Here is a 27,325-nt window from a genome sequence, read left to right as displayed (position 1 = left end):
TTAATCACAACTGATGCAAAAGGTGATATAGCACCACACAGCAAAACAAAAAGTCTGCCCAATCTCTCTAGTCACATGGGCCATGTCATTAACCTTGGAACTCTGGGGCCACTTCCCACCTGTCTGTCGACTTCCTCTTCCAGAGCATCGTGCAAATCCAGCTGGGTATCCTCTGTTTCCTTCTCACTTTGTTCAGGTTCAGATTATCTTTACCTAGAATGCTTCCAGGAACCTTTTCAAAGATCCTTTAGCCAATTACTTTCAACATCATAGACAAAATCCATTATCCAAATCCATTATGCCAACTCAATTACTCCATAATCACAATCCCCATGATAGCTACCCCATAATGTCATATCAAGTACAAACATGACACTTGTGTTAAAAGCCCTTTAGAGACTTTTCTAGGAAGATGGAGCAGATGAACTTTTCACTATTCTTCCTCCTAACTACAACTATAATCTCTAGACGTCATATATAAAACAAACGTAAGAAGACTTTCGGACTTCCCTGGTGGTGCAGTGGTTAAGAATCCGCCTGCCAGTGCAGGGGACACGGGTTCGAGCCCTGGTCTGGGAAGATCCCACATGCCGCAGAGCAACTAAGCCCACGCGCCACAACTACTGAGTCCGTGCACCACAACTACTGAGCCCGCAAGCCACAACTACTGAAGCCTGCATGCTGTAAGGCCCACGTGCCACAACTACTGAAGCTCGCACACCTAGAGCCCGTGCTCCGCAACAAGAGAAGCCATCGCAATGAGCAGCCCACGCACCGCAACGAAGAGTAGCCCCCACTTGCCACAACTAGAGAAAGCCTGCATGTAGCAACAAAGACCCAATGCAGGGGCTTCCCTGCTGGTGCAGTGGTTAAGAATCCGCCTGCCAATGCAGGGGACATGGGTTCGTGCCCTGGTCTGGGAAGATCCCACACGCCACAGAGCAACTAAGCCCGTGCGCCACAACTACTGAGTCTGCATGCCTAGAGCCCATGCTCCACAACAAGAGAAGCCACTGCAGTGAGAAGCCTGCACACTGCAACAAAGAGTAGCCCCTGCTTGCTGCAACTAGAGAAAGCCCACGCACAGCAATGAAGACCCAACGCAGCCAAAAATTAATTAATTAATTAAAAAAAAGACAATGCAGCAGAAAAATAAAGTTAAAAAAAAAAACAAGAAAAATAAAAGTGCAAAAAAAAAAAAAAGAGAAGACTTTCAGGCAGAGAGAAGGCAGACTGAGTTGGACCTTGGGATCCAAAAGAAAAAGAAAAAAAAAAAAAAAACCCAGCATAGGAGTGAGTTCCTTGAGTTTCCTTTTACCTCATACATCCCAGACTGAGCTCTAGAGTAACAGGTAACCCAGAAATGCCAATGGATGCAGGGGAAAAAGTCTCAACAAAAACCTGCTCTCTTAGCCAAAGGACCAAGAAAGGGGCAGCCTCCCACAATCGATAACTTATATAAAATAACTGCTCCACTCCAGCCAACATCACAGAAAACGCTGCAGCCCCACCTCCACCATGCAACGGAGGCTAACTTCCCTCTTTTCTAGGCTGTAATGAGATGCCTCAAACCCTACAAGACGGTGTCAGAGGAAGCAGGGACTTACCCACCTCCCTGTAAGACAGTGGAGACAATCTGGGGTGGGGGGTGGGGGCAGAATTACACCCCATCCAGCATCAATGAGGCAGCCTCCCCTATCTGCTAGGATGGTGCCCCAGGAGGCCTCGTGGGGAGCTGGGGCACCCACCACCGCCCAGCAGTAACATGGAGCACTGCCCTGGGGGTGAACGGAGGCCGAGTGGGAAACCTGGACTTCTGCTCCCACCTGGTAGTATCAAGATGGCACCCACTCCTCCCTTGCTATTAGTGAAAGCCAGCTGAAAGAAAAAGCTGAAATAAGATCCAAAGTCTCAGATACTCAAAATATCTAGATTTCAGTAAAATCACTCTTCATGCCAAGACTCGAACACAAACTGAATGAAAAAAGGCAATCAATAGACGCCAACTGAGATGACAAGAGATGTTAGAATTATCTGAGATTTTAAAGCAGCTATAATAAAAAGGCTTCAATGAGCATTTAGCAGCACCCTTGAAACAAATGAAAATAATAGTCTCAGCAAAAAAAAAAAAGGGGGGGTGGGGAACCAAATAAAACTTTTAGAACCAAAAAGTAAAATAACGGACTTTCCTGGTAGCACAGTGGTTAAAAGTCCGCCTGCCAATGCAGGGGACACGGGTTCGGGCCCTGGTCCGGGAGGATCCCACATGCCACGGAGCAACTGAGCCCGTGTGCCACAACTGCTGAGCCCGCAAGCCATGACTACTGAAGCCCGCGTGCCTAGAGCCCATGCTCCGCAACAGGACAAGCCACCACTCACAGCAACTGGAGAGAGCCCGCGTGCAGCAGCGAAGACCCAACACAGCCAAAAAAAATAATAATAAATAAATAAATTTATTTAAAAAAAAAAAAAGTAAAATAACTGAAATAAAAAACACAACGGATAGGAACAAAAGCAGAATGGAGAAGACAGAGGGAAGAATCAGTGAACTTAGAGACAGAACAATAGAAATTATCCAATCTGGAAAACAAAAAATGAACCAACTAGGAAAAAACATGAGCAGAGTCTCAGTGACCTGTGTGGCTACAACAGAAGATCTAATAATTGTGTCATCAGGGTCCCAGAAGGAGAGGAGTAAAACGGCAAGGCTGAAAAAGTACTTTAAAAAAATAATGGCAGGGCTTAGTTCCAGCCTGATGGGCGCCAAAGGCAGGCCAGTCTGTGGCCAAACAACGAGGCTACATTGCAGCGGGACAGCAACTGCGACCACGCTGTGGGCCCCAGACAGGCAAGGAGACAAGACGGCAGAGTAGAAGGACTTGAACACACCTCCTCTCACGAAAACACCAAAATCACAATTAACTGCTGAACAACCACTGACAAAAAAGCATGAAACCTACCAAAAAGGATATTCAACATCCAAAGACAAAGAACAGGCCACAACGAAATGGTAGGAGGGGCGCATTCATGATACAATCAAATCCCATACCCACCGGGTGGGCAACGCACAAACTGGAAAGTAATTATATCGCAGAGGTTCTCCCACAGGAGTGAGAGTTCTGAGCCCCACGTCAGGCTCCCTAGTCTGGGGGTCTGGCACTGGGAGGAGCCCCCAGAGGATTTCGCTTTGAAGCCCAGCAGGGCTTGATCGCAAGAACTCCACAGGACTCGAGGAAAGAGAAAGCCTACTCTTGGAGGGCACACACAAGGTCTTGTGTGCACCAGAACCCAAGGAAAAAGCAGTGACTTCAGAGGAGCCTGGGCCAGACCTACCTGCTGGTCTTAGAGGGTCTCCTGGGGAGGTAAGGAGGGCTGTGGCTCACTGTGGAGACAAGGACACTGGTGACAGAGGTACCAGGGAGTACTCAGTAGCATGAGCTCTCCTGGAGGCTGCCATTTTGACACCAAGTCTTGGGCCATCCAACAGCCTGTAGGCTTCAGTGCTGGGACACCTCAGACCAAACAAACAATAGGGTGAAAACACACCACACGCATCAGCAGACAGGCTGCCTAAGTCTTTCTGAGCCCACAGCCACATCTAAACACACCCCTTGACATGGCCCTACCCACGAGAGGGAAAAACCCACCAGTGGGCAGGCACCAGTCCCTCCAACCAGGAAGCATGCACAAGCCTCTAGACCAGCCTCACCCACCAGGGGGCAGACACCAGAAGCAAGAGGAACTACAATCCTGCAGCCTGCAGAACAGAGACTGCAAACACAGAAAGTTTGACAAAATGAGACAGCAGAGGAATATGTTCCAGACAAAGGAACAAGATAAAACCCCAGAAGAACAACTAAGTTAAGTGCAGATAGGCAATCTACCTGGAAAAGAATTCAGAGTAATGATAGTAAAGATGATCCAAGATCTCGGAAAAAGAATGGAGGCACGGACTCAGAAGATACAAGAAATGCTTAACAAAGAGCTAGAAGATGTAAAGAACAAACAAGCAATTGAACAATAACTGAAATGAAAAATACATTAGAAGGAATCAATAGCAGAATAAATGAGGCAGAAGAACAGATAAGTGAGCTGGAAGACAGAATGGTGGAAATCACTGCTGCAAAGCAGAATAAAGAAAAAAGAATGAAAAGAAACGAGGACAGTTTAAGAGACCTCTGGGACAACATTAAACACACCAACATTCACATTATAGAGATCCCAGAAGAAGAGAGAGAGAAAGGGCCTAAGAAAATATTTGAAGAGATAAAACTGAAAACTTCCCTAACATGGAACAGGAAACAGTCACCCAAGTCCAGGAAGCACAGAGAGTCCCATACAGGATAAACCCAAGGAGGAACACACCGAGATACATATTAATCAAACTGACAAATATTAAAGACACAGAGAAAATATTAATATTAAAAGCAACAAGGGAAAACCAACAAATAACATACAAGGGAATCCCCATAAGGTTATCAGCTGATTTTTCAGCAGAAACACTGCAGGCCAGAAGGAAGTGGCACAATATATTTAAAGGAATGAAAGGGAAAAACCTACAACCAAGGATACTCCACCCAGCAAGGCTCTCGTTCAGATTCAACAGAGAAATCAAAAGCTTTACAGACAAGCAAAAGCTAACAGAATTCACCATCACCAAACCAGTTTTACAACAAATGCTAAAGGAACTTCCCTAGGTGAAAAAGAAAAAGCCACAAGTACAAACAAGAAAATTACGAATGGGAAAGCTCACCAGTAAAGGCAAAAACACAATAAAGGTAGGAAATCATCCACACACAAATATGATATCAAAGCTAGTAATCTTGAGGAGAGTACAAATGCAGGATATTGGTAATGCATTTGAAATAAGACAGCAGGAACTTAAAACAATCTTGTATACACATACTATGAGGTTTTGCTATACCAAACCCTCATAGTAACCACAAACCAAAAATCTACAATAGATATACACACAAAAAAGAAAGAGAAATCCAAACATAACACTGAAGATAGTCATCAAATCACAAGAGAACAAAAAAAAAAAGAAGTGAAGAAAAAAGACCTACAAAAGCAAATCCAAAACAATTAACAAAATGACAATAAGAACATATGTATCAGTATTACCTTAAATGCAAATGGATTAAACGCTCCAACCAAAAGACATAGACTGGCTGAATGGATACAAAAACAAGACCCGTATAATATACTGTCTACAAGAGACCCACTTCAGACCTAGGGACACATATGGACTAAAAGTGAGGGGATAGAAAAAGATATTCCACACAAATGGAAATCAAAAGAAAGCTGGAGTAGAAATACTCTTATTAGACAAAATAGACTTTAACATAAAGTCTGTCAAAAGAGACAAAGAAGGACACTACATAATAATCAAGGGATCAATCCGAGAAGATAAAACAATTGTAAATACATATGCACCCAACATAAAAGCATCTCAAAATATAAGGCAAATACTAACAGCAGGATGAAAGTAAAAGAATAGAAAAAGATATATTATGCAAACATTAACCAAAAAAAAAAACCAAAACAGTTCTGACTATATTAATATTAAATAAAGTAGAACTTAAGAGCAAACAAAATTATCAGGGACAGAAAGGGACATTATACTACAGTAAAAAGATAAAAGACACAGTAATCCTAAATATGTATGCACCAAACAATAGATCTCCAAAATATGAAAAGCAAAAGCTGATAGAAAAGAAAGGAGAAATACACAAATCCACAAATACAGTTGGAGACTTCAACACCCCCTTCTCAACAATTGTTAAAACAAACAGAAAATCAAGAATGATACAGAAGAATTTAGCAACACCATCAAACAACAAGTTCTCTTTAACATTTATAGGACATTCCACTAACAACAACAAGAGTACACATTCTTTTCTAGTACCCATAGAACATAAACCAAAATGGCCCATATCCTTGAGCCACTTAAAAAAACCTCAACAAATTTTTAAAAGAATGGAAAAACACCCTTCAACAACACAGGGGTTAGGGGCTCCAACCCTCCCCGCAGTCCAAAATCTGCATATAAATTATAGTCCTCCCTCCATATCTGCAGTTCCTCAGTATCCACAGTTCTGCATCTGCAGATTCAACCAACCTCAGATTGTGTAGGACTATAGTACTTACTACAGAAAAAAATCTGCATATAAGTGGGAACACACAGTCCAAACCTGTGTTATTCAAGGATCAACTGTATACAGTTTATGTCCTCTGACCACAACAGAATCAAACTAGAACTCAATAACCAAAAAATAATAGCAAAATTTCCAAACATTTGGAAACCAAACAACAAACTTCTAACTTCAACAGTTAAAAGAAGTTGTCTCAAGGGAAATTTGAAATACAATGAACTGAATTAAAATAATATATCAAAACTTGTGGGATGCAGCTAAAAGCAGTGTTGAGAAGGAAGTTTACAGCACTAAACGCTTATATCAGAAAAAGAGGATCTGGTTCAGGATGGTGGAGTAGAAGGACGTGCTCTCACTCCCTCTTGCAAGAGCACCGGAATCACAACTAACTGCTGAACAATCATCAACAGGAAGACACTGGAACTCACCAGAAAAGATACCCCACATCCAAAGACAAAGGAGAAGCCACAATGAGACGGTAGGAGGGGCGCAATCACAATAAAATCAAGTCCCGTAACTGCTGGGTGGGTGACTCACAAACTGGTGAACACTTATACCACAGATGTCCACCCACTGGAGTGAAGGTTCTGATACCCATGTCAGGCTTCCCAACCTGAGGGTCTGGCAACAGGAGGAGGAATCAGACTTTTAAGGCTAGCAGGATTTGATTACAGGACTTCGAGATTCAGAGAGAATCAGATTTTTAAGGCTAGCAGGATCTGATTACAGGACTTCAACAAGACTTCGACAGGACTGGGGGAAACAGAGACTCCACTCTTGGAGGGCACACACAAAGTAGTGTGCGCATCAGGACCCAGGGGAAGGAGCAGTGACCCCATAGGAGACTGAACCAGACCTACCTGCTAGTGTTGGAGGGTCTCCTGCAGAGGCAGGGGGTGGCTGTGGCTCACCACGGGGACAAGGACTCTGGCAGCAGAAGTTCTGGGAAGTACTCCTTGGCGTGAGCCCTCCCAGAGTCCGCCATCAGCCCCACCAAAGAGCTCAGGTAGGCTCCAGTGTTGGATCGCCTCAGGCCAAACAACCAACAGGGAGGGAACCCGGTCCCACCCATCAGCAGACAAGTGGATTAAACTTTTACTGAGCTCTGCCAACCACAGCAACAGCCAGCTCTACCCACCACCAGTCCCTCCCAGCAGGAAACTTGCACAAGCCTCTTAGATAGCCTCATCCACCAGAGGACAGACAGCAAAAGAAGAACTACAATTCTACAGCCTGTGGAACAAAAACCACATTCACAGAAAGACAGACAACACGAAAAGGCAGAGGGCTATGTACCAGATGAGGGAACAAGATAAAACCCCAGAAAAACAACTAAATGAAGTGGAGATAGGCAACCTTCCAGAAAAAGAATTCAGAATAATGATAGTGAAGATGATCCATGACCCCGGAAAAAAAATGGAGGCAAAGATCGAGAAGATGCAAGAAATGTTTAACAAAGACCTAGAAGAATTAAAGAACAAACACCTAGAAGAATTAAAGAACAAACAAACAGATATGAACAATACAATAACTGAAATGAAAAAAACACTAGAAGGAATCAATAGCAGAATAACTGAGGCAGAAGAATGGATAAGTGACCTGGAAGACAGAATGGTGGAATTCACTGCTGCAGAACAGAATAAAGAAAAAAGAATGAAAAGAAATGAAGACAGCCTAAGAGACCTCTGGGACAACATTAAACGCAACAACATTCACATTATAGGGGTCCCAGAAAGAGAAGGTAGAGAGAAAGGACCTGAGAAGATATTTGAAGAGATTATAGTCGAAAACTTCCCTAACATGGGAAAGGAAATAGCCACCCAATTCCAGGAAGCACAGAGTCCCATACAGGATAAACCCAAGGAGAAACACGCCAAGACACATAGTAATCAAATTGGCAAAAATTAAAGACAAAGAAAAATTATTGAAAGCAGTAAGGGAAAAACGACAAATAACATACAAGGGAACTCCCATAAGGTTAACACCTGATTTCTCAGCAGAAACTCTACAAGCCAGAAGGGAGTGGCATGACATATTTAAAGTGATGAAAGGGAAGAACCTACAACCAAGATTACTCTACCCGGCAAGGATCCATTCAGATTCGAGGGAGAAATCAAAAGCTTTACAGACAAGCAAAAGCTAAGAGAATTCAGCACCACCAAACCAGCTCTACAACAAATGCTAAAGGAACTTCTCTAAGTGGAACACAAGAGAAGAAAAGGACCTACAAAAACAAACCCAAAACAATTAAGAAAATGGTCATAGGAACATACATATCGATAATTACGTTCAAATGCTCAACCAAAAGACACAGGCTCACTGAATGGATACAAAAATAAGACCCATATATATGCTGTCTACAAGAGACCCACTTCAGACCTAGGGACACATACAGACTGAGAGTGAGGGGATGGAAAAAGATATTCCATGCAAATGGAAATCAGAAGAAAGCTGGAGTAGCAATACTCATATCAGATAAAATAAACTTTAAAATAAAGAACATTACAAGAGACAAGGACACTACATAATGATTAAGGGATCGATCCAAGAAGAAGATATAAAAATTATAAATATATACGCACCCAACATAGGAACACCTCAATACATAACGCAATTGCTAACAGCTATAAAAGAGGAAATTGACAGTAACACCATAATAGTGGGGGACTTTAACACCTCACTTACACCAATGGACAGATCATCCAAACAGAAAATTAATAAGGAAACACAAGCTTTAAATGACACAACAGACCAGATAGATTTAATTGATATTTATAGGACATTCCTTCCAAAAACAGCAGATTACACTTTCTTCTCAAGTGTGCACGGAATATTCTCCAGGATAGATCACATCTTGGGTCACAAATCAAGCCTCAGTAAATTTAAGAAAACTGAAATCATATCAAGCATCTTTTTGACCACAACGCTATGAGATTAGAAATCAATTACAGGGAGAAAAAAGGTAAAAAACACAAACACATGGAGGGCAAACAATATGTTACTAAATAACCAAGAGATCACTGAAGAAATCAAAGAGGAAATCAAAAAAAACCTAGAGACAAAGGACAATGAAAACACGACAATCCAAAACCTATGGGATGCAGCAAAAGCAGTTCTAAGAGGGAAGTTTATAGCAATACAAGCTTACTTCAAGAAACAAGAAAAGTCTCAAATAAACAACCTAACCTTACACCTAAAGGAACTAGAGAAAGAAGAACAAACAAAACCCAAAGTTAGCAGAAGGAAAGAAATCATAAAGATCAGAGCAGAAATAAATGAAATAGAAACAAAGACAACAATAGCAAAGATCAATAAAACTAAAAGCTGGTTCTTTGAGAAGATAAACAAAATTGATAAACCATTAGCCAAACTCATCAAGAAAAAGAGGGAGAGGAGTCTAATCAATAAAATTAGGAATGAAAAAGGAGAAGTTACAACAGACACTGCAGAAATACAAAGCATCCTAAGAGACTACTACAAGCAACTCTAAGCCAATAAAATGGACAACCTGGAAGAAATGGACAAATTCTTAGAAAGGTATAACCTTCCAAGACTGAACCAGGAAGAAACAGAAAACATGAACAGACCAATCACAAGTAATAAAATTGAAACTGTGATTAAAAATCTTCCAACAAACAAAAGTCCAGGACCAGATGGCTTCACAGGTGAATTCTATCAAAGATTTAGAGAAGACGTAACACCCATCCTTCTCAAACTCTTCCAAAAAATTGCAGAGGAAGGAACTCTTCCGAACTCATTCTATGAGGCCACCATCACCCTGATATCAAAACCAGACAAAGATACTACAAAAAAAGAAAATTACAGACCAATATCACTGATGAATATAGATGCAAAAATCCACAACCAAATACTAGTAAACAGAATCCAACAACACATTAAAAGGATCATACACCATGATCAAGTGGGATTTATCCCAGGGATGCAAGGATTCTTCAATATACGCAAATCAATCAATATGATACACCATATTAACAAACTGAAGAATAAAAACCATATGATCATCTCAATACATGCAGAAAAAGCTTCTGACAAAATTCAACACCCATTTATGATAAAAACAATCCAGAAAGTGGGCAGAGGGAACCTACCTCAACATAATAAAGGCCATATACGACAAACCCACAGCAAACATCATTCTCAATGGTGAAAAACTGAAAGCATTTCCTCTAAGATCAGGAACAAGACAAGGATGTCCACTCTCACCACTATTATTCAACATCATTTTGGAAGTCCTAGTAGCCACAGCAATCAGAGAAGAAAAAGAAATAAAAGGAATCCAAATCAGAAAAGAAAAAGTAAAATGGTCACTGTTTGCAGATGACATGTTACTATACATAGAGAATCCTAACGATGCCACCAGTAAACTGCTAGAGCTAATCAATGAATTTGGTAAAGTTGCAGGATACAAAATTAATGCACAGAAATCTCTTGCATTCCTATACACTAATGATGAAAAACCTGAAAGAGAAATTAAGGAAAAACACGCCCATTTACCATCGCAACAAAAAGAATAAAATACCTAGGAATAAACCTACCTAGGGAGAAAAAGACCTGTATGCAGAAAACTATAAGACACTTATGAAAGAAATTAAAGATGATACAAACAGATGGAGAGAGATACCATTTTCTTGGACTGGAAGAATCAACATTGTGAAAATGACTATACTACCCAAAGCAATCTACAGATTCAATGCAATCCCTATCAAATTACCAATGGCATGTTTTTACAGAACTAGAACAAAAAATCTTAAAATTTGTATAGAGACACAAAAGACCCCGAATAGCCAAAGCGGTCTTGAGGGGAAAAAACGGAGCTGGAGGAATCAGACTCCCTGACTTCAGACTATACTACAAAGCTACAGTAATCAAGACAATATTGTACTGGCACAAAAACAGAAATATAGATCAATGGCACAGGATAGAAAGCCCAGAGATAAACCCACGCACCTATGGTCAACTAATCTATGACAAAGGAGGCAAGGATATACAATGGAGGAAAGTCTCTTCAATAAGAGACTGGGGTGGTGGTGTGATGAATTGGGAGATTGGGATTGACATATATACACCAATATGTATAAAATGGATAACTAGTAAGAACCTTCTGTATAAAATATAAATAAAATTCAAAAATTCAAAAATTCAAAAAATAGAGAAAGTCTCAAATTAATAATATCAACTCTCACCCAAAGAACCTAGAAAAAGAGCAAAATAAACCCAAAGCAAGCAGAAGGAAGAAAATAATAGATAGGAGCAGAAATCAATAAAATTGAAAACCAAAAAAAGAAAAAAAGAAAAATAAATGAAAGAGAAAGCTTGTTCTTTGAAAAGATTAATAAAATTGACAAATATTTAAAAAAGAGAAGGCATAAATTACTAATGTCAGGAATGAAACAGGGGATATATTACTATAGACCATGTAGCTATCAAAAGGATAATAAGGAAATACTACAAACAATTCTATACACATAAATCTAACCAGTTAGATGAAATGGACCAATTAGTTGAAAAATACAAACTACTACATCTCTTCCAATATGAAATTCGTAAGATAGTCACATAAGTCTATTAAGGAACTTGAACTCATAATTTTAAAAACACACCAAAACTCAATTCCACCTATGGCCAATTAATCTATGAAAAGGAGGCAAGACTATACAATGGAGAGAAGTCTCTTCAATAAATGGTACTGGGAAAACCAGATAGTTACATGTAAAAAAATGAAATTAGAATATTCTTTAACACCATACACAAAAATAAACTCAAAATGGATTAAAGGCCTAAATGTAAGGCCAGACACTATAAAACTCTTAGAGGAAAACATAGGCAGAACACCCTTTGACATAAATTGCACAGCAATATCTTTTTCAATCAGTCTCCCAGAGTAACAGAAGTAAAAACAGAAATAAACAAATGGGACCTAATTAAAGTCAAAAGTGTTTGTACAGCAAAGGAAAACATAAACAAAACAAAAAGACAACCCACACAGTGGGAGAAAATATTTGCAAACGAAGCAACCAGAAAGGGAGTAGTATCCAAAATATACAAGCAGCTCATGCAGCTCAAAATACAAAAAAACACCCAACCCAATCAAAAAATGGGCAGAAGACCTAAGAAGACATTTCTCCAAAGAAGACATACAGATGGCCAAGAAGCACATGAAAAGATGCTCAACATCACTAATTATTAGAGAAATGCAAATCAAAACTACAATGAGATATCACCTCACACCAGTGAGAATGGCCATCAATCAAAAAATCTGCAAACAATAAATGCTGGAGAGGGTGTGAAGAAAAGGGAACCCTCCTACACTGTTGGTGGGAATGTAAATTGGTATAGCCAGTATAGAGAACAGTATGGAGGTTCCTTAAAAAAAACTAAAAATAGAGCTACCATAAGATCCTGCAATCCTACTCCTGGGCATATATCCAGAGAAAAACATACATGCACCCCAATGTTCACTGCAGGCACTGTTTACAATAGCCAAGTCATGGAAGCAACCTAAATGTCCATCGACAGATGAATGGATAAAGAAGATGTGGTACATATATACAATGGAATATTACTCAGCCATAAAAAAAATAAAATAATGCCATTTTCAGCAACATGGATGGACCTGGAGATTATCATACTAAGTGAAGTAAGTCAGACAGAGAAAGATATGATATTTGTCTTTCTCTGTCTGGCTTACTTCACTTAATATCATATGATATCGCTTATATGCAGAATCTAAAATGAGACAAATGAACTTATAAAACAGAAACAGACTCACAGACTTAGAGAATGAACTTACAGTTATCAGTGGGGAAGGGTGGGAGGGAGGGACAGATTGGGAGTTTGGGATTGACAGGTACACACTTCTATGTTTAAAATAAAATGCCTTTCCGTGAAAAAATAATAATAATAAAATAAATACATACATACATACATACATAAATAAATCTCACCAAAAAGAAATCAACAGGTCCAGATGGTTCACTGGATAATTCTCCTAAATGTTTAAAGAATTAACACCAGTTCTATACAATCTCTTCAGAAAATAGATAGCTTCATTTTTTGAAGCTAGTATTACTCTGACACCAAAACCAGACAAACAATCAGAGACTTAATTGTAAAACATAAAACTATAAACTTGAAAAAAACAAAAACAGGAGAAAATCCAAAGGATCTAACATAGGCACAGAGTTCTTACACTGACACCAAAAGCATGATCCGTAAAAGGGAAAAACGAACGAATTAAAATATAAAACTTTTGCTCTGTGAAAGACCCTGTTAAATAGATGAAAAGATAAGATTTAACTTGTCCTACTTGCCCTACATTTGGGAGAAAATGTTTACAAACCCACATATCTGAAAAATGACTCATATCTAGCATATATAAAGAACTCGCAAAAGAAAACCCAGTTAGAAAATGGGCAAAAGACATGAAGAGACATTTTATTCAAAAGCATATGAAGATGGCAAACATATGAAACGATGTTCAACATCATTAGCCAATAAGGAAACACAAATTAAAATCATGAGACGCACAATACACACCTATTAGAATAGCAAAAAAAAAAAAAAAAAAAGGAAAAAAGTAACATCATCACATGCTGGTGAGGAAGCAGAGAAGCTGGCTTAGCCATACACTGCTGGTGGGAATGTAAAATAATACAGCCATTCTGGAAAATAGTTTGTCAGTTTCTTTAAAACTAAACACGCAACTACCTTATGACTCACATAAACCAACAATTGCCCTCATCGGCATTTATTCCGGAGAAATGAAAACTTATGCTGGCTCAAAATCCTGTACACATTTACATTAACTTTACTTATAAAAGCCAAGAACTGGAATCAATCCAAATGTCCATCAACTGATGCATGGTTAAACAAACTGTGGTCCATCCATACCAAGGAATACTACTCAGTACTAAAAGGGAAGGGACTGCTGATACACACAGCAAGCAATCTGGATGAATCACTAGAGTTTATGCTTAGTGAAAAAAAGCCAGTCCCAAAAGGTTGTATATTGTATGATTCAATTTATATAACTATCTTGAAATGACAAATTGTGAAAATGGAGAACAGATAAGTGGTTGCCATTAAGGAGGGGTTGGAGATGGAAGTGAAGTGGGTGTGGCCAAAACAGGGCCACAGGAGGGGTTCTTGTAGTATGGAAATGTTCTGCATCTTGACTTAACCAGTGTCAATATCCTAGTTGCGATAGTGTACCATGTTTTGCAGGATGTTACCACTGGAGAAAACTGGGTAAAGGGTACAGGAAATGCTTCTGTATTCTTTCTTGTAACTGCATGTGAAGAATCTACAATTATCTCAAAAAGTTTAATCAAAAAAATAAAATAAACATCTTAAAAAAGAAAGGCTCTTTACCTGCTAATCCTGCAATAATCTGGTCTGTTCATCTACTGCTATGTCCTCACTCCTACTTGTCATTCAAATCAAATTCCTTCTTTGCTCTTGGATTACTTAATTCTTATTTTATTCAGCTAATACCACTCAAATGAAATTACTCTCTTGCTAAAGTCAGTGATAATCTTTCAACTGCAAAACAAAATGGAAACTTGCTAGGTTTTTGGTTTACCTAGCCTCTAAGTACCTGACACTGATGGAAGTTTACTCTACTTCCCTGAAGCTCTCCTACCTCTGCTTCCATGACAACACTCTCTGCTGGTTCTCCTTCTGCCTCTTGAGCTACTTCTGGCAGGTAGGGGAGTCCCTTCTTTCTCTTTTCTTTTTTTTTTTCTCCTGATTTACTCCCAAATGCCAGCTTTATCCAGGATACAAATGCTCTTCATGTCTTATATGTGCTCCTTGAGTACTCTGGGTACCAGCTGTTCTATCCACATGTTGAAGGGCAAGCATTCTTTATCAATATCTAGCTACATAAACTGTCTCTAGAGCTACATCAATGTCCCACAGGAAGCTCAAACACAGCATATTACACACTGGAGTACCTCTTACTCCCACCCTCCAGAAAGAAATCTGTTTTCCTATATTCTTATTAATTGTTCCACCATTCTCATATCCTAGCCAGAAACCTGGGAGTTATCCTAGACTCTTCCTTTCTCAACCCCAATACCCAAAAAGTTTCTTAAAGTTTAAAATTCTTCTGAGTATCTCTTGATTTTGTCCTTTTTCTCCATGCCTTCTGTCGGTTTCTTAATTTAGTCAAACTCTTATCATCTCTTATTTAGCCTATTTCCTGACTTGGCTCCCTTCTATTCTTTACACTGTTTACAAGGAAATTTAACTAAAATACAAATTTGATAATATTACTATGATGCTTAAATTTCTTCCATCGCTCTACAGTGTTTTCAGGAAAAAGTGTAAACTTCTTAGCCTAACATGTATGACCTTTTAACCTCGACCTACTTTCCATATTCATCTCCTACAGCTTACCCTTCTCTGCTACTCTCTAGCCTCATGGAGCCATTTGGAGTTTCCTGAACATGCCATGTGGCCTCCTGATTAGTACCTTTAATCACATTCACTTTACCTGGAATACAGCCTTCCTAGTTGAGTGGCTCCTACTGCCCCTCAGCACTCAGCTCTATCATCCCCTCCCCCTGAGAAGCCTTGCTGAACCTCTCATCCCACAGTGGCCTTCTGTATTTATTTAGTAGTCTTTCCAGTATCGCTATTATTGATTTCCTTTTGTAATCTCCTCTAGCAAGTATTTCCAAGTATTCCTGGAAAGCTGGGACTGTGTCTTATTTTATCTATGTATCCTTGATGCCTAATAAGAAGATGATTCCAATGTATCATCTTAAAATACTAAATACTGCATCTCAGCTCTGATAGCCATCCAGACTAACCTTCGTCTTGTTAAACACTCTCCTTCTTCGTTGGCTACCCATCCAACATCAGCAAAAGACACCACTGCATCCTCTCCTGGCTGGCTGGGGCTCCACTCTGTTGTAGGGCTGGTAAGCTGTGAGTTACAAATAGGGAAAGTTCTTCATCTAGCACCAAAATGGTAGAATAAAACATTTTATTACCTAAGGAAAATCACCAGCTCTAGCATTACAAACACATGGACAGTTTCTAGCATTTCCATTGAAGGTCTCCATGAAAGAGACCTTTAGTTATGTCACACTGTTGTTTAATAGTGCATGCAATCTCTGAATTATAATTTAACTCATTCAATTTTTATTTTACAGGTCAAATGAGACTCATTAAAAAAAAAAAAAAACCTCTGTTCATCCTAAAACATTAAGAAAATTTTTAGAATTTAAACATTATAAATCATTCTTTTCTGAAGAGATTTAGTAAAAAGTATAGTGACCAATTTGTGCTAAATCTGGGAATATTTTAAAATGGATATTATATAGATACACTGTTACAATAATGAAAATACATTTTCAAATATCATTAGATCTCTTGATTTTTAAATTAAAGTATTAACTATATTAAAGAACCAAAAATACAAATAGCAGTAGAACAGAATTCTCTAGCTAACCTTAAAAACCTAGATGAAGGAACAGAATATTCTGAAATAAATATAACAAAGAAAAAGCGTGCAAGTTCTGAAATTGACCTTCAAAAAATGGAAAAATAACTTAATTGAATTAAATTTAAGTTTTGTTATAAGAATAATGCCTCAGAGCCAGATGGCCAATGAATAATAGTTATCAGATTAACGTAATACTTCCTACAAGTTGAAGTAAGGTTTAAATAAAAAAGAAAATGCAGACTTTTTAATTGAAGAAAAACATTTAAGAGGCCAAAGAGATTTACATGTATTTATCAGAAAGCTTCTACAGTAACCCATGCTTTGTTTGAACCTTCTATTATCATTGCCAGATGAAGCTTTTGGAAGCTACACTTAAATAATACTTGTTCCTCAACTGTAAAATATACCATACAAACACATAATACTAATATGGTTAAAATTTTTAAATAATATATCTTTAATTTTTAAATAATATATCTTTAATATTATGAATAAAATTTTAACTAAACATATTGGTTACTGGTATGTGCATGCATTCAGATATCATAATTACCCAACATTATCAACTTCATAGAGTAGTAGTAGAAAATTGACATTTTAACAACAAGATACTAAGAATATCAAGTATTTAAAATGCCTTAAATGGCTTTTGGGAAGGATGGGGGTACAGGCAAGAAAGAAAACAAGTATATTAGAAGAGTAGAGATTTAAGAACTTAATCCCGGGCAAAAACAAAAACAAAAAAACTAATAACGGAATTAAGATGAAAAAGCTTTCAAAATACCAGTGTTTTAAGGCACACAGTGGAGTAACTGTGGTCAGAAGAGAAAAAAAGTATAAGCCTTGCAGTATAAACAAACAAACAAACAAACAAACAAAAGTATAAGCTTCAGCAAGTACATTGTCAAGGGATATGATCAAAGAAAAATCAAAAAGAAGATTTTTCTACTTCTCCCTTATACGTTTCAGAAATTTATCTAAATAAGTCAATAAACAGTTTTCAGTAAATTGGTATCTTGTACAACTTAAATAATATAAATGAACTGGGCATCCCATCTGGTCTCAAGAGCCTGCGAATCTGGCAATATTCTGTTTCTATCCATTACTGAGAACAGAATGGTATATTAATACTCCCATAACACTATAAAATGGAGATTCTAAGTGGGTTACATGGAGATTCGGGAACAGGAAGGTCCCCCAAGCTCTGTGGAAGCTCCTAGAAGATACAGTATTGAATGGGCTGTTTTGTACAAGTGACAAATCATAAAGGTAAAACCTGAATGGTCCCTTCCTTAAGGTGCTAGCTCATGAAGATCAATTTGGTTACCTAACTCTTTATTTAGAAAATAAAATTTTGTTCCAATACACTTACTAGTTGGTAGGAAGAAAGGTATATTTTTAAGATAAATAAAAATCTAGTTTTGACCTTAAGACTTCTCACCTTCCCATAAAAGCTACAAAAATTGCTGTTTTCTTCCCAGATATTTTTGCTCATAAAAGGAAACAAAATACTTTTCTAAGAATACTCAAAAATATAAGTTAAACCCATTCTGTGACAGCCTTTCAAAGTATTTTATTTTATAATGTAAAGATCATACAATATTTCTCAATTTTACCTCTGTAACACTTCGCACATTAAACATGAAATGTTGCTTTTTGCACAAACTTTAAAACAAAAACCAATTATTCCATGGACTTAGTCTGTAATCTTACTGAGCACTGATTATATTTAATCACTGAAATAATACCATGTCTGTAACATGTACTCAATGAGATGAGAATGTTAATGATACTGTCAAGAACCAATTCCAGAATTGATAATACCTGTATCATTTCTAACTGACATCCTGCCCCACAAAACAAAGTAGTTTTAGTATTTAAGTCACATACCTACATTATAACAGTGATTTATGCCACCAAAAAAGAAGCCTAACAAAGTCCCTGGGGAAACTCATACAAAAAACAAAATAAAACTGAAAAAAATCTAATCTTTTTTTAAAAGGCCACTTCAGTTGTTGCCGAAATGGGCACTCAGTAGCATAAGAATGAAACAGGAAGTACAGTTCACCTAGTAAAGTACTAGTTTAGGTGAGGTCAGTGTAGGCAAGGGGACTGAGGGCATGGAATTCTTGGAGGTATGATTTAGACACCACAACTGACATGCATGGATGATGGATGGGAAGTTTGAAAAAGAAAAGGTCAACTTACTGAAGGTTCCAGCAAGGTCCTGTCCTACCACAGCTATTGTTAGTAGGGGAAAAAAAACAATGACAGAAAAAATTTTTTTCAAAATCAAGGGCATTATAAAATTTAAAATAAAATTAGTGCTTATTGATTTATCAGTATCCAAATTCCTTTCAGAAAGTAAGAAAAGCATTTCATTCAGAGCAAAATTCAGTAAGAGCATTGTATTTTTACTGATCTTAAGAAATTCAAATCAACATGTGAAACAATTTAAATTATCCAAGATTCAATTATATTTCAAGAATTTTACTGAAGTAATTTTAGGTAATTTTAAATATTCTGATAATGTAAAACTACACTGAAGAAATTGATTTAATAAAATGCATAAAAGAAAAATATAAAGCTTGTACAAAAGTTGAAATACTTAGAATAAACTATTAGAAGAGCTCGCTTTGTCCTCATGTGACTTTTCATAAAATAAACACACTGGGAACTAGGATTCTCTCAGTTTCTTGCCAAAAACGGTGTAACAGTAAATATACTCAGTCTATTTTACCACCTTTTGTTTACAGCCAAATGCAAAACATGGATTCTTAAAAGCAACACGGTAAAAAAACTTCTAGATTTTTAATTACAGATTTAATTATTCCTCTTTTTCTACCAATTCCTGTCATAGTAAGAAAAACTAAAAGCAGAATTTCTGCATTTTAATATACGACATACAGTGACACCAATAGGCCAAGAGGTATACCTGAGTAAAGAACACCAAACTAAATATTCTAGCTGAGACAGACACTAATATTGCTGAGTAATGTGGTCACTTTAAAAAAAAACTGAGCATTTATTAACCCTTCCTATTCATGACACACCTAGAATGGGGGAGGGAAGGAAGGTGAGGGGAGAACAGGGAGAAGAAAAAGGACGAGAGAGACAAGAGGGAAGGAAACGTGTGTGTATCTCTCAAAATAACCTAGGAAGGTAAGTAACAGTATCCCCATGGAAAAACAAGTCTATAAGAAGTCAACTACTGAGAATGAATAAAACATCACAAACATTAGTTATTTACTGAGTTGGGCTTCAAATTACTATGCCATGTTACCAAATTTATAAAACATAATGCATATATCTGGATTCAGTTACCCTTAAGGGCCATTTCATAGCTAAAAATATCAAGAAATGGACATCACATACAGTATGACATCACATGCTAGCATAGTCCAGATCATCAGACAGTAACTGGGAAAAATATGAAGTTTAACAATGAATTTTAGTATGAATCCAGGTACTTATCCTCAGATGGCTCAGACATCAAAGACCACGATACCACACTACGATACCACACTATGTCTCCCACCTCACTAGCTCCTGACAGAGGGGGCCTTGTCTTAGTTCCTCAACAGTAACTTCTGTCTTGCCTCAGGACCTCTGCACTTATTGTTCTCTCTGCCAACACTGCCCCACCTCCATCCCTCTCCCTAACTCTTTGAGGGGCTGGCTCTTTTTAATCCTTAATTGTCATTCCTCCAGGGATGCCTTCCCAGACCACCACTGTTAGTCTCCCCATGCTATACCAATTTTTCCTTCACTGCACTTAGTACAAATTATAATTTTATGTTTATTAGCATATTTCCTTGTTTAATCCCTCTCCCACTGAACCATATCCCAGTAAGGGTAGAGACTGTGTCTGTTTGGTTCACCACTGACCAACAGCACCTAACATAATGCATGGATTTCAAGTTGATTTGCTAAATAAAGATGGGCTGCCATGTGCCAGGCGGCTGTTTTACTTCCACCTTTAGTCACAGTGTGTGGACTTTAGTGAGAATCTTATTCATTACTTGTTTGGTTACAGAACATTCCCTCCACCACCAATTCCAACAATCACTCTTAGCAATCCAAGAAAATAGCCTGGGGCAGGGTTTCCACAGGAAGCAAAGGTAATCCAGGTTAAATTACCCAGAGTTCTGCCAGTTACTGAGCAGGGATTCAAACTACTGTAGCACAGGGAGTCCCCACCCTCCCCTTATCTGATGGTCTGCAAGAGCACTTTTTTTTTTGCCTTAGATTTTTCTAAGTGTAGTATTTATTACCCCAATAAGCCACACTTAAATTCCATGTTTTTCTTTAACTCATAAAATTTGAAATTTATAAAAATGACCCCAAAGGTGCTTTAGTGATTACTTTCATAATTTGCCAATAGATAATTATGTTACTGCTGTAAACTTTCTTTAGCAAAATACTAAAATACAATCTGTAAATGAAGTCCTCAAACTCGGCTGCATAAGAAGCTTCTGAAGAGGTTTTAAAAAACAAATGAAAAAAAAAATCGAATATACGAAATTCGGATTTAGTAAGCCTTGGATGACACCTTATATTCTTTATATGTTCCATAAGTGTTTTTGTGAGGAGGCTGGGGCCTTGGAAGATGGGGCCTGAGCATGGATATTTTATTTTTTAAAGCTCCTGGTGACTTAATTATGCAGCCAGTATTGAGAACCACTGCAAATCAAAACCTCTGAACTCCATTCCAACAAACAGAGCAAAGAAACATTGAGTGCTTTTATATGTTTTTTTTAACATTCATTACCTCATTTTATTCCCAGCCCAATATTCATTGGGCCCATTAACTGGATGAAGGTGTAAATAAATGTGCTGATCTGTATTCTGATTTGTGAACCTATAAATATACAGAAATCCAATTTGTTTAAAAAAAAAAAAAAAAAGGCAAAAGTTTTGGGAATTCCCTGGCAGTCCAGTGGTTAGGACTCCAGGCTTCCAATGCAGAGGGCATGCGTTTGATCCCTGGTCGGGGAATTAAGAGCCCGCATGCCAAGCGGCACGGCCAAAAGTAAAAAAAAATCCAATCTGTAAAATCAGGGAGTTAACTTAGACAACCAAGTAAGTTAATCTGCTATTCTGCTGCAAGGTGGCAATAACAATAAAATCCCACCACTAGCATACTTTTATTGTGCACTAATTATGTACCAGTTACGATATTCAGGGCTTTGCATGGATTATCTTGTCTAACCCTCACAACACAAAGTAACATGCCTGTCTTGCCCATCATTTATGTGAGAGTCTTACTTGTCCGCAGATATGTGGGTCAGCTGACAACAATGAAAAGATGGTGTGATTTAGAAGGAACATACTGAGGCTTAAGATTTTGGAGGTGAAACTGTTGTGAGGGCGACCAACTTGAGGTGATTCCTATTGAGTGCTGGGTACAAGAAAAGGAATAGAAGTGAAAGTCAACAGGAGCAGAGGAAGAAAAGAAAATATGAGACTAAGTTCCAAAAGACAGTGAAATCACCCAGGACAACAAAGGACTGGCTTTGACTACTAACTCCTGCTTCTGAATTGACCCATGAACACCTCATTCTCAACCTCATTCTCAAGTTTAATCTATTTCAACTTCTGTCTCCCTCCCTGCGTCCCACAGTGGTTCCCCAGTTCCAGACTTTCTATAGCAGTATTTACTCATGTTGGACTCCTAGACAGTCCAAATACATTCCATATCAAACCTCCAAATGAGCCAAAAAAAATAGCAAAAATGAATTGTCAATTTTATTACTCTTAAACTGCATCCCTTATATTTTTTGAAGACTCTACATTTTTTATATTTCTGATAGATGTGGTAAAAAAAAAATTAAATTAAAAAAAAACAGAAGATACAGAAGAATGATAGCAGATTTAAAATATCTAAATAAGTAGCAGATAAAACACTCACTTTAAGATTGATGCTGAATTTGAAAAGATGCAGCATGCTACAAAACTACCTGGAAGTAAAAAATCTCACTATAAACAAATGTCTTCTGTTTTCTACTACATTCTCAAGTAGGTCACCAACATTTTTCTTACCTTACTCCTCTCCTTTATGTTAATCTTTTTTCAAATGCAGCTCCTGTACTAATCCTAAAACTCTTATTCTGCTCAGACGCTTCTAAGTGACTAATAACATTGAGAAAGAGAATCCTGCCAAGAAAACGCACTTGGCCCTAGTACTTCGGCCCACTGACTGTCAAGGCAGATTTGGGTTGCTACCAGAAAATGCTGGATTATCTCTACGTCCTTTCATACATCTCTAGCCATGTGAACACAAATGCTGAAGCAAGTTCTCCTGCAACTAGGTCAAGCAGATAAATAGATAAATTTTTAATGGAATGGAGCAATCAGAAGAAAAGTTACTAAGTCTTAGTTAACACAATAGTTATTTGAAGGAAACTGGCAAATAAAGCAATCAGCAATTGGTGTCTCAGTGAACTGAATTCTCAGAAATTGTGCTTGAGAGAATTACTATCATAGGTTTCTCTATTTTGATTTTTTAAAAAAGCCCATCATTTGATAAAAATTACTTCTGTAAAGTTCCAATCTGTCAATCTCTAGATTGATGCACAAAGGTCTTGCCAGTCAATCTGCAAGTGGGCATAACAATGACCAACCTTGTTAGCCAACCTGAACAAATGCTAATTTCTACCGCTTACTTAGAAACAGATTTTTAACTCTCTCTACAAGGAGGAGTGATTTATAAGTAAGACATCTAATAAGCTAGCAGGGGCACTTTTGAATTATGATTTAAACTTATCTTCCACATTTCACATGCTAATCAATTATTTAAAATTGGTATAGATTATCTGCTGAACTTTATATACTTAAATGTTGAACTAAAAGATTTTCTTATTACTACTGTAGAGAATTACTGAAAAACAAGAATAAAGCTATGTGATACATGTCTCACACTAAAACAACCGTAAGGAACAAAAACCCAAATCAAGAAAATAGGAACTTATCTCCAAGCAGAGTTGAGCTACTCCTGATTTGGTGCTAGAAGACAATGCTCAAGGTCACCTGGGAATTAACAACTGCTTGGCTTATTATATGCTTCTAAGTCTGCGTATGTATTCTTAAGGATAAATGTCTTACAGAGCTTGAATAATCACTTCACAGAGGAACTAAAATTAGAAAGACTTTACCGTGGTTTTTATCCTCTTTTATTTTATTGATAGCAGCGTCAATAGTAGGGAGAGGTTCAAAAAGTACTTTTAAAGCTGTCTGGCCTATTTACATCACCAATGTACATATTAATATAAAATTTGAAATATATAAAATACAGTACCTGAAACTGAACTCTTGGACACTGAATCAGAGATAAATTAGTACCAATTTTCCTTACGATACTTCGAGATGAACCATATGGCTTCCCAGACCAAAGTACCTAAGTAGGAAAAACCAAAAGTTTAATTACAAGACTTACAGAACTGTTAATAGAAAGCACTGGACAATTATTTGCATGACATGCTGACACATTAATTATGGGATCACAAAGCTCTATATGTTACGGGAAATGAGCTAATATTTCTCAATTAAAAATTAAAGAATATATACAGCAGGCTGTTACTAATGCAGTAAAGTTCAATGTAAGGCATTATATAAAAATGTAAAAGAACAACTAGTGGAAGTTCCCTGGTGGCTCAATCCCTGGTTGGGGATCTGATTCCACAAGCCGTGCAGCATGGCCAAAAGGAAAAAAAAAAGAAAAAAAGAACTACTAATAATTGTAAAATAAAATTACATTAGGAGTAAAAACTCTTATCTATTTTCATTAGGTTTTCATACTACTCTGCAGAGGAAACTATTTTATCTCCTCTGCTATATTTTTAGAATTTTATCTATAAGTTTTTCAAAACTACAAGCTACTTATAATAGACTTTCAAAACAAATGCAAATCAGTACAAAGTTCAGAATCTGAATTTGTACGATGCAGGATGCTGCATTTTGTTTGCTACACAAGAAGGCCTGGCCAAGGGTGAGGGGGGGCCAAAATCCAGTTGTACTACATCTTCTTGTGAGGCCTTGTCTCAGGGGAAAGGTGTCTTTTCCTAATTTATACAAAAGTACTAAATAGGTTAGTGATAACCCTAATGAGCAGAATTTTTCAGATGAAATCATAATACACAGAGGACATTATGCTATGCTTAAAGCAAAAACAAACACAAACCTCCAAAGCAAAAAGCAAACAAAAAATGCACAGGCAGAATGTTAAATCATTACGAATTGTACCTTGAAACTTCTCCCCAAGTATATGCTCTTTCCTTAAAGAGAAAAACTATTCATCTGTTTTGAGTGCTATACCTGAAAGCCTGGACAGAAGAGGTAGAGAGAGGTGGTATACTATTAAAAGCAATTTGGAAAAAAAAGAATGAGAATGATATGACTATTTACTAATTCATTCAACTGAGATATTCAATTGCATCCTAAAACTATTAAATAAATAGCACCAAATCAGCTGGCATGTATTCTGAGCAATGGACACTGACCCCTTTTTAAAGTCACTCCATGCCCATTCTAATTTAAAGAATGGAATTACAGTATGACCAAGCAATGTTACTGTAAACAGTTGGACCAAGCAATGTTACTGTAAACAGCCATGGCTCCAACACATAACCCTAACTAGACCTTTAGACCATTCTAAAAGCATGCACAACTTGTAAAACGAGCATAGAAGCAATCTGACTTCTTAGATTTTAGCAATCAAATCCAATTTAAGGTTAACAGTATGAATCAAAGTGAGGATCATGGGGTATAATATATAATACCTCTGGCATCTGCCTCTGCTCATATAATTCTCATCATCAATATGTTCAAAGTTTTAGATAAATAACAAGGACCTACTGTACAGCACAGGGAACTATATTCAATGTCTTGAAATAACCTATAATAGAAAAGAATCTGAAAAAGAACAGATATATACAAATATATGTATAACTGAGTCACTTTGCTGTACATCTGAAGCTCACACAACACTGTAAATTTATACTTCAATTTTTTAAAAATGGATTTAAAAAAATGTTCAAAGTTTCACTGTTTACCTGGGAGAGTTCCAGAAAGTACTATAACCTACACTGGCTACTATAACCAACAAAAACTATAACTCCTGCTTTAGAAATATAAATTAAAAGGATGGACAGATTGGAAAACTGGTCAGTGGAAAGATAAGACATCAATACTGAAATAAGAATATTAAACAAAGAACATAAGAGGTAAAGTTACTGTGAAGCTTAGAAGAGAATTAAGCGGAGTTCAGGAAAGCAAATCATTCAAACCAATGATCATACAGAGGATTATCACATGAATAGTGTTAATAACACATGAGGACTAAGAGGAGGAAAATCATCTGACTAGAGGAAAAAGGGAAGAATCACAGTCTTACAAACTCAACCTAAGAGGCCAAGAAAAGCAAGAGGGAAGAGATATGGGGATATATGTATAGCTGATTCACTTTGCTATAAAGTAGAAACTAACACACCATTGTAAAGCAATTATACTCCAATAAAGATGTAAAAAAAAAAAAAAAGAAGAGGCCAAGAAAAAATAAGAAGGGCAAGTAATTCTAAAACAGACAGTATTTAAGCAAACTCTTTACCTTATACATGTTAATAGGCATCGATCTTTTAAAACCATATCCATAGGGCAACAGTAACTACACCATTCAATCATTTCTCGTGTCTTCTATTTAGCCATAAGCCAAAACTCTCCTATGATGTAGGAGAATGCTATTTATGCATCACAATGTGACAATTACATAGTCTAATGTGAATCTTCCATCCCTCCAGTAAGCAAAGATCTTAACTGCAGATGAAGAGGACAAAAAAGCTCACGAAGAAAAGTTCAAAAAGGACTTGCCAAGGTCAGAAACTAAGATTTCTGCCAGCTTTTAGCCTTCCTTGCTATGCATGCTTCAGGGCTAAGTTTCAACTATTATCTTCCCATCTGCTTTATATCAGAAGGAAAGAATACCAGGTGCCTTCAACAAGGGAAGGTGGCCAAAGCTTCAGTTTTTACTTATAAGGAATAAGTAGACTATTTAGGCTTTTGATACAAAGTTAAGGAAAGTAAAAGAACAGATTGCCTTATGTGATTATTTTTTCAAGTATACACAGTGGACTAACATAATGTTGTCCTGTTACTTGTGAAAAGCATAGCATTTAGCACCAAAAATTATGAAGCAAGAGTCTATATAAGCTAATAACTGGGATATTTAGAAAGAAGAGGAGCCATAACCTTTACTGGATTGAAGAAAAAGTAAGGGGAAGGAGCAGCTAACTTCCAAGAAGTCTAAAACTAGGTCTTAACTTTATTTTTTCTATTCAGCCCTCATGGAGGGGGAGAAATTGTAAATGGCTGTGAAGAAATAATGAACAGATGGTATGGAAAGTCACCATCTGTGCATTGGGAGGCTGTACGGCCCAAGTGCATCTCCTACCCTAACTGGTGGCTGAACTGTGTCTTGTCAGTATACTCATTTGGAGAAGGAAAGGCTTCCTCTAAAGATGAACTGTCATTAATATCTTTTCAGATCTAAGAAAGAGGGCAGGGAGAAAACTGTCATTACTAGACAATTCGATTTCATTAATAAATAAGAATTGGGCTTCCCTGGTGACACAGTGGTTAAGAATCCTCCTGCCAATGCAGGAGACACGGGTTCGAGCCCTGGTCCGGGAAGATCCCACATGCC

General features: G+C 37.5%; 1 protein-coding gene across 4 annotated transcripts in view; it reads right to left on the bottom strand.

Moving 5' to 3' along the window:
- MTFR1 (mitochondrial fission regulator 1) overlaps positions 1-27,325 on the bottom strand; it is a 71,697-nt gene that overhangs the window by 25,841 nt on the left and 18,531 nt on the right. For all 4 annotated transcript variants that reach the window (XR_009697656.1, XM_061171708.1, XM_061171706.1 and 1 more), the window contains exons 3-4: positions 23,927-24,025; positions 15,992-16,107 (exon numbers count right to left, since the gene is read on the bottom strand). Coding sequence is in view for 3 of the 4 variants with exons in the window: in XM_061171708.1 (XP_061027691.1) it covers positions 15,992-16,107; positions 23,927-24,025 (215 nt within the window). In the remaining variant the exon portion in view is untranslated. The remainder of the gene's footprint in view (positions 1-15,991; positions 16,108-23,926; positions 24,026-27,325) is intronic.

Source organism: Eubalaena glacialis, chromosome 17 (assembly GCF_028564815.1).
Source record: "Eubalaena glacialis isolate mEubGla1 chromosome 17, mEubGla1.1.hap2.+ XY, whole genome shotgun sequence".
Classification (NCBI taxonomy): Eukaryota; Metazoa; Chordata; class Mammalia; order Artiodactyla; family Balaenidae; genus Eubalaena; species Eubalaena glacialis.
This window is presented reverse-complemented; position numbering and strand designations above follow the sequence as displayed.